Below are 13,775 nucleotides of genomic sequence, written 5' to 3'. Positions count from 1 at the left end.
CAAATCGAAGCCAAACAATCAAATAATTTGATTTATCAATTAAACATAATTTCACTTCATTTAATTTCTTTTGTTAAGTAGTTAATATCTTGTTCATTATGTACATCATTTAGATTTGAATCTACTTCATTGGAAAGTTATTCTGACAAATCAAATAAAAAATCTTCCAAATTAATTTTGTTCAATTACTCAACTGCTTTTTGAATGAAACAAGATTTAAAAAGGATTTGATTATTTCATTAATTTTGAATTCTCAAAGTTTAATTCTTGTTTAATTTAATTATAGCATAACATGGAAATAGACTTTTGAATTTGATTCAACAATTAAGTTGAAAGTAACGACAAGCGTTAATCATTAATCAACGGATAAAATCGTTATTGAATTGATAACATTAACAATAATTGATGGAGATGTATAATAATGTCTGGTTTAAATTAGCTTGTAATAATTGAAGTTACCTTTTGCTAATCAATTGGATTGTTAGCTTTCAAGTAAATGTATAATACATGCATTTTTGATTGTAACATCTCCCTGTAACCATTAAAATTAATTACCTTCTGAGAGATTGATTTCTTAGAAAACTAACAATGTTGATATGTAAAAAGATAATTTTCCTATTGATTAACAGAATAACCAAATGATTTTGGGTTTTACTAATCATTTCAATTAGTAGCTCAGAGAGTAGAGTTGAAATGAATGCCAGGTCAGGTGTTACAATTAATAATGACAATTAATAATAATTGAACCTTTGAAATATTGAAGCTTTTTTAGGACCAAAATAAATGAAAGATTAAACGGAGTAAACGAAGTAAACATGCGGAAGAGACAAATAATCAAAGCAGAAGATGATGATAATAAGAAGGAATTTGGTTCGAGTTAGAAATCAGTTCCATAAGGAGGAAGAGATCTATTAGCATTCCAAGGTTCTTCACCAGTCATCATCTGAAGCATTCTGAAAGATCTTGAAGGAATTGATGAACCAGTATAGTGAGGTGGAGTTTTGACTGGAGTTTGTTGTGAAGGAGGAACCATTTCACTCTCACGAATAATTGGGATTTCAATTTCTGTACGAACTTTTCGTGCTTGATTAGTCTGTTGTCTTTGTTGTTGTTGCTGTTGTTGATGATAAGGTGATTGTGAAAAGGGTTGAGATGATGTTGATGAAGGTGATGAGGATTGTTGATGCCTTGGTTGGTGATAATTTGGAGTCATTGATGGCGATCGAAGAGCTGAAAAGATACAAAAAAGATTGTTAGTTCTTTCATTTTTACACAAAATTTTGTTCAAATAAACTCTTGGAAATGAGAAGAGAAGATGAAAAAGATATTTTAAAATAATGTTTTGTTTTATGGTTAAGAATCAAATATTCATAAGATGGAAGCATAAACTTTGAGAATTTGGTAATTTTGAGAAAATTGTAAAATTTTCAAAAAATTAGGTCACCTCATTTTAAATACGTGGGTCTTGAGTTAATGTTATCTGTGTTGAAATTGGAGGTCAACTCACTGAATTCCTGTGAGAATCTTTGGCTCAATTACAAGTCGCATAAATTATCTAACATTGACACATTTGATGAAAAAGAGGAGCTAATTCAATATCTTCGTTTCATAGTTATTAGGGCAACAATGACTGACAAATGTGTTATTTACAGTATCATTATTGGATCAAGTGAGTTGTCAGGTTAAGTTAAGGATTAAACATATGGTTCAATATATTGACTTTTTTAGTGAGAGTTGCATTCAAAGATGAAAAGGTGTTGGAAAACCTTTTTTTTTAATGAAATCGATAATTAGTTTACCTTCTTCATCAGTCAAGCCAACCATGTCTTGAAGATATTTGAATGAGTTACTAGGAATGGATGGTCCTCTGTATCTTGGATCCATTGCCTCTTGACTAAATGGTGAGCTTTGGTTTTGCGGTTGAGGACTTTCCACTGAAGGTGTTCGTCGCCATTGCGGTGTCCAATCAGATTGATTTTGTTGTTGCTGTTGAGCTTGTCTCTGTCTTTGGTACTCTTGTTGGGTTTGTTGTTCAACCAATTTCAAATTTTCCAGTTCATCTTGAATAAGAGTTGAAGAGAGCACATAATTCAATGCATTAAAAATATGTTTTTCAATAAACAAATGAATAGCAAGTATTAATCAAGCTCACCTTGGATTCCTTCGGTTAATTTTTGTAAAACTTTAAATGATCTTGATTGAACGGGTTCACTTCGTTCTTCCTCATTTTCTGGTTCATAAAATCTTTGTTGAGACTGTGGTTGTTGATTCATTTTGTATTGGCCACCATAATTGCCTTCATTTGCTGATCTTGGCTGAAACAAGATGTACAAGTAGGATTAGATTCTCAGTAAAAGATCCTTTTTATTATCATTATTCCTAATATCATCATGTCTTGGTAAACTTACCTGTTGTGGTGATGCTGATTGATATTGTCTTTTAGCATTCCATTGTTCTTGTAAAGAAGGTCCAATAATTTTAGTTGGAGTTGAATAATGATCTTGATTATTTTCTTGGGTTTCCTTGAGTAAATCAATCTTTTTGGGAGGAGGAACCGAATAATAAGTTTTAGGTCCTTGTTTAACAGTGATTGGTGATCCTCTTTGGTATAAATTTGCTGTTGGACTGTCCATTCCTCCACTACTAGTATTAGCTCCATAGCCAATTGGAGTAGATGAAGGTGATGATACAATGAGCGGTGGAGATTGTCCGTAATTATTATAGCTAACATTATTATTGTTGTCTCTTACATTGCTATTATAATTGTTCATCATTGGATTTGAATAAGGTGTTGGACTTGAATTACCCGTAGCCGCTGAATTATTTGCATAGTTATTTACAAAAGCAAATGGACTTGTTGATGATGGTGATGGCTGTTTACCTCCAGCATAAGCTGGAGATGTTTGTCCATACGGTATAGATCTTACTTCTGGTGATCGACTAATATTTTGAATAGCAGTATTTAACCCTTCTAATTGCTCATTAACAACAGCTTCAAATTCAACAGGACTTAAGGGTTGTTGTTGTGATTGTTGACGGTAAATAGGGCTTGATTGTTGTTGATTACCAGTTCGAGCCAAAAGTTCCTTGGTAAAATCAAGTTTAGGAGCAGAAGGTACATTAAATGTTTTACCTTGTTGCAAGCCAATTGTTGGTGGAGAGCGATGATTGTTATTAGAATCATAAGTATTGTTATAATTGCTACTTAAAGGTATTTGATCTGGTGTTAGAGCTCTATTTAAGTCAATATCTGTCTTCAGAGGATTCGTTATATCTGGTGTATAAGCTCGTCTTTCAATTGAACCCATTTGATTTTCATTTGAAGGTTGACCGGCTTTGTTTGTTGGCTGTTTAGTTTGATCATCTTCACCCTCCATCATATTAGCTAATAATCGTTTTTTCATCCTAGGCGATCTTATTTGACTCAAATCTAATTTACCTTTGTCACTGTAACGAGAAACATAAAGCCAAATTATTAATGACATGAAATGCAAAAATGACGCTTTAAGGATAACTCCTATGTTAATTAGTCATTGCTGTTCAGAAATAGTCTCTCAACAGGTTAAACTGGATTGAAATTTGCTATTAGATTCACGATACTAATAATAATTTGAAAGTTTCCAGTTTCAAATACGCATGAATCAACTAAATTCAAAATTTCAAATTGGTTATGAACTTGAAAGGAATGTTTCATTCCGATAAAATCAACATTCGAGTAAAATTAGACTAAAAAGATTACATTGAGCAAGAGTAATCAAAGGAGAGTAATAAATAATGTTTAACCAAATGAAGACACTTTACAAAACTGAAGCAATTATGGGAATGTCAGTAGCCATGAAAACGTTAATTAACAAGAGATTGGGATAAAATATTTAGTAATTTGCTGTTACTTAAGGAAAGATTGGTTTTTCAATTTGAATATCCTGTGCCTAACAATTTGAAAGATACCTAAGCTAATTACTAGACATTGGTTTCCTTAATGTACAGTTTTAGGTTGATTGACAGTAATCAAAGAAGCTTATAAGCTGAACCTTTGAAAGTTTCGATAACTAAATACTCACCCAACAGCCAAAGGTGTATAAGTAAATGGCTTCTTGTCTTTAGACATTGTATTCATTAACTGTGGAGGTAAATTAGCAAATTGGTCTTGCTGTTGCTGTAGCTGCATCTGTTGCTGCCTTTGTTCAAGCTCTTCTTTGTAAGTTGGAATCTTAAGCGCACCCATTGAACCAGGGGGTGGTGGAGGTGGTGGAGGTGGAGCCATACCTAACACCATAGAAACAAAAACCACAATTAGAGAGGTTAATTGATTACAAGATTAAAAGAGTTTCCTCTTAAAAAGGTAAAGTTAACATTCACTTATCAATTTGTTAGCTATGACAGTCTAACAAAGAGTAAAGTTGGGGTAAAATCGTAAACAGTTAACTTGGGAAATATAATACGAAATGGTTTGTAAATTTAATATTTGAACTTACCTATGTTAGTTGATGATGATGGTGGTGGAGGTGGAGGCGGGGGTGGTGGAGCCATAACAGAGTCCATTATTTAGTGGGACAATAAGATTACACAGTCGGTTAAGATTTTGTAAGATTAAATTTACAAAATAAACTTGAAATTGACAGTTGACTAGAAACGTGTTCAATAAAATTAAGTAAAACTATAATGTTTACTTGTGTTTTAAGGTATAAATTTACAGAATTAAATTGATTAGTTAAAAAGATAATCAAGCAATGTGAGTTGACTAACAATTAACCCATTCCTAAAACATTATTTTGTGGTTTTCGCTGTTAACTGTCTACCAGACTCTCTCACGCTCTCTCTCCTCTCACTCTCTCCCTTTAACCTTATGTCAAGATGATGATGATTGGGAAAAAATAAAAGGATAATTCAATGTAACTAAACAAAAAGGATAGGAAGATGAAGAAAACTGTTTCTCGATATAAAAAGATGAATCAAGTGTTTGCTAGGTGAATGTGAAAAACTGTGACTGGCAAAATGGTGTTAAGGAAACTTTAAATTGTGGCAAAACCGTTTGGGTTATGAATTATCCTTGAGTTTAATTCTGATCTTAATTCTGATCATCTTCATAGAGCATGCAGAGATGATCTTGGGAGACAGGCTAAAATAGTTATTCCAAATTTGGGTTCAGCTTGACATTCCAAGCCCACAGAGTTGGCGTCTATTTGGTAAATCGGAGTTTGTAAAAAAGCTAAGGGGAAGAGTCGAGCTTATTTTCATTGCGCTGTTCAACTGTATCAGGGAAAGATATTTTTAGCTAAACTTGATCTCAAGCCAAAACCTAATGAGTTAGGACAAAAGCAATGTAAACATTTGAAGATTAATTCAATTGCAAATTAAAATAATAACCAGACTGGAAATTGATTACCAATTAAAATGAATAAATCCATTTTAATCTTATTTTCACTCTACCTTCAATCAGACCATTTGTTTAGTTTGTCAAGATTCATTCTAGAAGTCCATTTATATTTAGATATCTTACAATATGAATTTATAATCTTAAAGTGATATAGTCTTGTGAAGCGCCTTTGAGACTTTGATTCTGTATTTAATCCTCCAAATTCATCATGATTGGTTATTGTTTACGTTCAAATACACATGCAAGGAGACAAATGCTCTAATCCTGAAATTTAATTATCCAGGGCAAGGCTGGATGATGAAAAGAGGGTAAAGTTGGTTGCCAAAATTTTATGCAAACTGTTAACCTAATTGGCAATCAGAGACAATACAGTTTTACCATAATGCTGAAGCTAGCAAGGCTAAGTACAATGAAATCTTATCTACATTCAATATAATCACAATAAGGATAAACAGCGGACTCAGGTATTTTCATTTCATTTAAGATTAACTATGAAGGTTAAAATATTAACAATCAAAACAATATCTCATGAAAAACAAGCAACAACTCAGCATTGCTAACAAAGAGCAATACAACAGTATATTACTCTTTGTGAACGACTTACATTGTTAGATGAAATGTAAAATATTGATGACTAAATCTGTTTGTAAATATCTTAAGCCGGCGGTTTTATTAAAAATAACTATTCTATTGCTAATTAATGAGCAAATTATTTTGTTTCATGTGAGTTAATTGAGTAATTCCTGAGGAATGCAAAGTAATATTTCTCAACTCAACTCAATTTAAAACCTAATTGATTAGTTTGTAAGCAACACCTCGTGCTAACAATAAACTCGCAACTTGATTTCTCATTAATATTGATTATCGGAAGAAATGTTTGTACACTAACATTCAGAGCGTCAAGATAAATAGTGATAAATAACTTGTATGAGAGTTTCAACAATTTTTTTGTTTGAGATAGATCTACTGTTAGCCATTATTTACAATTAAGCTAATAATGTATCATCTTTTCAAGTTGTATTTACTATTAAAATAATTTAAAGCAAGCAATTGAATTGAATTTTTAACTTAAAACCATTATTTATAAACAAACTCAAATCACAAGTCACATTTACATTGTAGACTGATAAAAACTATTTGATTTAAATCATTACTATTAATAAAATGGCGATCAAAATAACCATTAAATAGTATATTTTAATGATACAATTTACATTATTAGACATAATGTTTGAAATTATTTGTTTTTGTTTAAAGATGCCATAACATTAGTATCGATGAACTTTCTTGAAATTAATTTCAAGGCTTCATCTAATAAGACAACCGGACCTGAGATCTTGAGTACTGTCCACCATTCCTCAGCGTTAAGTGGGCAAACAGAGAAGATTACCTGAATTGAAACAAAGAAAAGATTAAAAATTAATAAACTGAAGTAATAAATAATCTAATAGGTTAAATTTGAATAATTTAAATTTATACATACCGAGATGAAATCGACATAGAGAAGGAAAAAGTGAAGACCCATTGAAAGAGCCATAGCACCCAAAAGCCATGGGTTTTTCCATGGTGGCATTGCAAGAAGAGATTGGTTTTCAGATAAACTGTGAAATAACAAAAAAGATTTTTCATTTAGAAACTGATTAAATTAAATTGTTGCAACTCATGCATACCTGTTGAGAGCATTCAACATTTCAATGGTAACTAATACAGATAAGGCCATAGTCATTGGATGAGGGTCACGGAAAATAGCACAATCTACATTTGCAAATGCTTCGTCCCCACCAAGGCATTGAAGATGGTGGCTAAGTTGATAGAATGTAAGATGAGGTCCATCAGGAGCGGCTAAGAACCACCAAGCGGCAGCGCCTACAGTGGCAGCACCGACATAGCAACCAACAGCCATATACCTAAAGAATAACCATCCGGTGATGAGTGGTTCGTTAGCTCGTCGAGGAGGTCGTTCCATAATGTCAAGATCAGGTGGATTAAAACCTAATGCTGTGGCTGGTAAACCGTCAGTGACTAGGTTAACCCAAAGTAATTGTACTGGAATCAAGGCTTCGGGAAGACCAAGAGCGGCAGTCAAGAAAATACTATGGAGAGAAAAAAAGACATTGATTAGTATTTCAATTTAAATATATTCCAAGAGTTGAAGTTTTACCTCACAACTTCACCAATGTTGGATGAAATGAGATATCGAATGAATTGTTTCATATTATTATAAATAGCACGACCTTCCTCTACGGCAGCAACAATGGATGAGAAATTGTCATCAGCTAAAACCATTTCAGCAGCTGATTTAGCAACAGCAGTTCCTGAACCCATAGCAATACCAATTTCGGCTTTCTTAAGAGCAGGGGCATCATTTACACCATCACCAGTCATAGCAGAAATTTCACCATCAGCTTGTAGAAATTCAACAATTTTGGACTTGTGTGAAGGTTCTACACGGGAGAATAGTCGAGCTTTACGGATAGCTTCACGTTGTTCATATACAGGTAAGTCATCAAATTCACGACCAGAGTATGACTTTCCGAAGGTGTCTTCGTCTTCACCGAATACTCCGATTCTTCGGCAAATAGCTTCAGCAGTGGCCTTGTTGTCACCAGTAATGACGATAACTCGAATACCAGCAGCTCGACATCTCATGATTGAATCAAAGACTTCTTTACGAGGAGGATCCAACATACCAACGACACCAACGAAAGTACAGTTAACCTGAAAATTTGCAAAAGTAAATTGCATTAATATTACAATTAAAATACTATAAAAATCTAAATGATTGAAAGTGTACCTCATAATTGATAAACTTGGTAGCGTCATTAAGATCCATCTCATCAGGAGCCATTGGACTGTCAATAGTTGCAAGAGCAAGACATCTGAGGGTATCTCTACCAGTACCATATTGTCTGGTAGTTTCTAAAATTTTATTTCTAATACCTTCGGTCATTGGAACTTTACGGTCTCCGACTCGAACGTGTGAGCATCGATCAAGAACTCCTTCAGGAGCTCCTTTAACAAACATCTTTGGTCCAGATCCAAGTTTGTCAACTTTTTTAGGAACACAGAAAGAGCTCATTGATTTTCGATCTCGAGAGAACTCAAGGGTAAACTCTTTTCTCCACATGGATTGGATATTGTGGTTCACTACTAAGGCAGCATCTCGTCGACTTAATCCAGATTTACTGTAGCCCCATGGATTTAATTTTTCAGCTAATACGACGAGAGCAGTTTCAGTGGCTTCACCGACCTTCTCGAAGGCTTGTTTGAACTCATTAAAGTCAATACTGGAATCATTGCACATGACACAAATAGTGGTCATTTCGAATAATTGATCGTAATCACTAGACTTTGCTCGTTGTCCCTTGATGAAGACATCACCAATGGGTTCGTAAGTTGATCCGGTAACTTCAAATTCATCTAATTCACAGTCACTACCAGAGGCATCTCTGATAATAAAGAACTGTTAATGAGATCAAAAGAAAATTGCATTAGTAAAATCATTCAAATTAGATTGATTGAAACCTTAACAACATCAAGACATAGATTGATATTGATTCTTATTGATTAGACCAAGGTGTGAAATCTACTCACCCTACTAACTGACATTTGATTTGTGGTAAGGGTACCTGTCTTATCAGAGCAAATGACAGATGTACAACCTAATGTTTCGACTGAGGGTAAAGATCGAACAATGGCATTCTTTTTGGCCATCCTTCGAGTACCTAAGGCTAAGCAAGTAGTGATCACAGCAGGTAAACCTTCGGGGATAGCTGCAACAGCTAGTGCAACAGCGATCTTGAAATAGTAGATGGCACCCTTTAGCCAAGAGCCGCCGTGAATTGGATCATTAAAGTGTCCAATGTTGATAGCCCAGACAGCAACACAGATAATTGAGATTACTTTTGATAATTGTTCACCAAACTCATCAAGTTTTTGTTGGAGTGGAGTTTTGACTTCTTCAGTTTCACTCATTTCAGTACGAATCTTACCAATAGCGGTTTCAAGACCAGTACCGATGACGATACCTTTGGCTTTACCAGCAGCAATATTTGTACCCTAGACATCGATAGCAGAAAAAAATAGAGATGAAAATTAAATAAGAATGATACCAGTAGTGCAAATAAACAAACAGGAAAGAGTTAATTAGGATCTCTATAAAAAAAGAGGCTTGAAGGTGAATGACTGTTTGGTTTTTGCTATAAGGATACATTTGTAATCCAAGTGAGCCCATTCAAGATTAAGATGAGTGATGACGATATGGAAAAAAAGTAAAGGTTGAAATGGTGCACAATCAGGGAAAGTAACAGAATCAAGCTTACCGAGAAACAAATATTCTTCTTATCCTGATTTACAGCCCTTGGGTCGGGTACAGGGTCGGTGTGTTTAATCACAGAGACAGATTCACCAGTAAGAATAGATTGGTCAACCCTCAGGGTTGTTGAGTATATCTTGATTAACCTAATATCAGCGGGAACTTTGTCACCGACCGAGAATTCAACCAAGTCTCCAGGAACAATTTCTTTGGCTCTAATTTTTTGTACACCTTGTTTGTTGGCCCGGATAACCTTTCCCATCTCGGGTTCATACTCCTTGAGAGCTTCAATTGCACTTTCAGCATTTCTTTCCTGCCAAACACCAACCACAGCGTTAGCAATAAGAATGAGTAAAATGACAAAAGGTTCAACAAAGGCTGTAATAGTGTCTTCATCTTCTTCAAAGAAAGCAAGCACAAATGAAATTATGGCCGCAAGAAGTAAAATTTTCACTAAAAGATCATCAAATTGCTCCAAAACCAATTGCCACAATGATTTACCCTCTTCTGTGGGTAACTCATTGAGACCATACTTGGCTTGATACTTTTTAACTTGATCGTCAGTTAATCCTCTCTCCGGGTCAGTTTGAAAATTATCAAGCACTTCCTGATAGGTTTTACAATGGGCCAACTCCATAGCTGTAGTTGATGATGAGGGTTTTTTGTGTGTGGCTGACTGATGATGTTACACCGTTTGCTGAAGCACAATGGTGTTAATGTATATTAAATACAATATTATTATCTTAGTATAAAATGTTCTATGATGATGTTTCAGTGTGTTGTTTGGTTGTCAGTATAAAGGGATTAGATGATGAAGGGGCAAACTGGATTAAATAGGTTGATATGGGCTAGAAAAACACTTTTATATATCGAGAAAGATTATTGCTCATTCTGTGAAATGAATTTCTATTTGCGCGAGACTAGTAATGATGACTCTGTCTTTCCTCTCTCTATTTCCCATTCACAGTTTCATTTGTTTTTTTTCACATAAGATTCTGCGTAACCAAACCTTTTAAACCATTACCTGTCGCCATCTATTGATTAGATCATGATACGCAATACCGGTGTTCGCTTTTGATTACGTAAAGAGAGTGAAGAGTAAAAACCAGATAAAGGTAAACATAAAACTTCTTTACCTTTAAAAGATGATTCCCTTTCTTTTTGTATACTTGTTTCCATCTTTAACCAAGAAAATGGACTTGAACACTTCTTGGGCATAGTCTTCAATCTTCAACTTGTTCAGCTGATGCGTATCAACTGTGATCTCTTCTCTTTCTTTCAATGTTTACCCTTTCCTTTCACATGAAGAAAGCCTTTTTTCTTGATTCCAAAATTTTACTATTCAGTTAACATTCCACCGACTCCATTTTAAACTTTTTAAAATCTTTTTTCCTGTCAATGGATTACCTCTTCAACATATTGACATCATCTTATCACCACCCTCAACATTTCCACCATTTCCACAATCACCACCATCATCAACATTGATACATTGTTACATTGTTTTACATTTTCATGTGTTTCAGTAATTCGTGATTCACTTTTGTGATTTTCTTACCTTTTTTTTACATAAAATATTAGATTTCCATTGAAAGTTTTATTGTCTTTTTTTCATGCTTTCTCCTTTGATTAAACATACTAATTGGCAATCTTTTCAAACTTGTAATTTAATTGCAATTATTCGAGGTATAAATAGGTAGAGAGATAACCTAGTTTTGGTGATACACGCTTAATAGATAAAAATATTAACATTGCAACAGAATTTATAAATATAGCAAAATATCCTTTTGTCTTTTAATTTTTATCAATTTCAGGTTTGAATGAGTGCTTACCAAGAAATTATTTGAATTTCCTTTTGTCATTGACCTTTGTCAATAGCGACTGTTACATGTAAATTTAATATCATTTGATTATTGTAACATTGAAAGTGATTCAGTCAAAGGTGTGAAAATAAATTAGTCTTATATATCAATCAAAATGTTGTTAAAAAAAGGTACAGAACCAAAGTGAAACAGTGTCTATTGACCTTGTTACCAGGAAAAAAAAGGATGAACATGAAGAGTTTGAACAGTCTGAAGGCCAAAACCATGATTTTCAAAATGAAAGTTTGTCAGTTCAAAGAAATTGAACAAGTTAAATGGTGACGATGATGATACTAAAAATGATGATAGTAGTGAAGATGGCAAACATGATGATGAAAAAAAAAGACTAATGCAAGAATAGATTTCAATGGAAAGATTATCTTTATTTACGTGATTTTCCTTTCAACTCAATGATTTCTTATGATTTTTCTGTTGTTAATCTTTCCAAGGCTATAACCAGCATTTGAATCCAAATAATGAACCAACCATAATTATCCATCTTGATTCAATTTGGTAAAAAAACGTGAAAAGAAATGGTAAAAATGTTTCAGGCCTATTAATAATTCAACCTTTAACTCTTGATCCGAGCCATTGAAGATTTTGATTGACCATTCAATTCAAGCTTTCAAGCAATTACTCCATTTTTTACACTGAAACATTACAAAATTTCCAATCAACATCTTCAACTAAATTAATAATGATCTTAATTATGATAAACCTAAATGAACGAAGCTCTTCATTTTACCTATTATTCAATTCAGGGTCACCTTGAGCAGCTCTGAAAATACAATTGCAATGATTAGGAAGTGCCGTTGTGTGTATTCATTTGTGTCATCGTCTAAATTGAGATTAATATTGATGGTTTCATTATTTAACTTGACTGGTTGGTCACTGGTTAAAATCTGGTTAAACTGGTAACTGTCCTTTTCCATAGTTGATTTGTATTGCACATTTTCAGATGAAACATTGAACATCACAAATGATTTGCAACAGTTTTTAAAATAACCATCTAATCATCATCTTCTTCATCATCATCATCAGCCTTAATTGTTGATTCATTCTTCAAATCTAATCCACTTTGCAGGTTAACCTTCACTTTAAGCCAGGAATTTGTTGGCTTCAGAGTTACTTTGGCACTTTTCTCATTCCCCAATCTTTTCTTGCAAGTTATTTCAATTTACTTTTATTTCCATTCTAATTATTATATATCTTTCCATTTTCTCTATCAAATTTAAGTTAAACAAACTTGATTAGTTGACACAATTGACTTGAAATTCAATCGCCAGTTTGCTATTTGTTCAACTGCTTTTACCAACCTTGCAGGATAGATTTAGCTTGCAAGCTTCATAAATGTCTATAGTCAAAGGTGAACGTATTGGCATCATTAAACATGAATTAAATGGATTAAAATGATCCTGATTAGATTACAATCAATGAATTATTATTGACAATTTTGTAATCATTAAACACGTTTCATTAAGGTGATAAAATTTGCTTACATGCAATTACATGGTTTACAATAACAGTAGCTTACATTGTTTAGCATTTTTTTATTGGCTCATCATTTCAAATTACAAAAATATAATTGTGACAGTAACACTAAAAATAGAGTTTAATTGCACAAAACAGGAAAATTATTAAAACCAGACAATTTAATTGCTATTCACTGTTTACACCATTTTCATGTGTTTTTAATCATGAAAATAAAAATTTCAATGCTTTATAAAATACATTCAATCGATAGTAAATCAATTTTCAATGTTGGTTAGGTTTGCATTGAAAGAGACGAGATTGGTGAAAATTAATATACAAAAATGTTTAAACCTATTAACACAATTAACACTGTCTAATTAAATTGTATACATAAATTGTGTACACATGAGATTGTTGTTTTGTTTTGTGTGGCAATCAAGTTTCTTGGCACAGTTAATTGGATTGGAAAGTTAAAAGGAATTAAAAAGATGCCGTTCTTATTATTCCAGGGAACATCTAATCTTGGAACATCAACAGATTATTTGAATATCCGATAGATCCATCTTCATCTTCATCCCTTTCCTCTTTCTCTAGGTAACTCAGCTTTAATTATTCTTCTTGTTCTGTCATTACTTATCAGTCAAGGTCATCATCTTCTTCTTCTTTATCTTCCTTTATCATCTTTACCAGTACAAATCAGTGGTTTATAGATGTTGGTGACAGCAGAATCAAAATATACTGAACAGTT

The 13,775-nt window shown here is 33.2% G+C and overlaps 2 protein-coding genes across 2 annotated transcripts; both read right to left on the bottom strand.

The window, feature by feature from the left end:
• Window positions 1-226: 226 nt before the first annotated feature.
• On the bottom strand, window positions 227-5,181 carry LOC107366486 (uncharacterized). Its single transcript, XM_015934105.3, has 6 exons — window positions 4,476-5,181; window positions 4,062-4,266; window positions 2,409-3,447; window positions 2,153-2,315; window positions 1,800-2,060; window positions 227-1,230 (listed from the first exon to the last, which is right to left on the bottom strand). The coding sequence occupies exons 1-6, from the start codon at window positions 4,540-4,542 to the stop codon at window positions 878-880; spliced, it is 2,088 nt and encodes a 695-aa protein (XP_015789591.1). The 5' UTR covers window positions 4,543-5,181; the 3' UTR covers window positions 227-877.
• A 1,373-nt stretch (window positions 5,182-6,554) lies between these two features.
• On the bottom strand, window positions 6,555-10,606 carry SERCA (ATPase sarcoplasmic/endoplasmic reticulum Ca2+ transporting SERCA). Its single transcript, XM_015934136.3, has 7 exons — window positions 9,700-10,606; window positions 8,972-9,436; window positions 8,172-8,840; window positions 7,539-8,095; window positions 7,048-7,470; window positions 6,861-6,978; window positions 6,555-6,767 (listed from the first exon to the last, which is right to left on the bottom strand). Exons 1-7 carry the CDS (start codon window positions 10,327-10,329, stop codon window positions 6,615-6,617), a joined length of 3,015 nt encoding a protein of 1,004 aa, XP_015789622.1. The 5' UTR covers window positions 10,330-10,606; the 3' UTR covers window positions 6,555-6,614.
• Window positions 10,607-13,775: the final 3,169 nt, after the last annotated feature.

The sequence above is a fragment of the Tetranychus urticae genome, chromosome 2, assembly GCF_039701765.1.
Source record: "Tetranychus urticae isolate SD_2017Ah chromosome 2, NJAU_TeUrti_SD_1.0, whole genome shotgun sequence".
Lineage (NCBI taxonomy): Eukaryota > Metazoa > Arthropoda > Arachnida > Trombidiformes > Tetranychidae > Tetranychus > Tetranychus urticae.
This window is presented reverse-complemented; position numbering and strand designations above follow the sequence as displayed.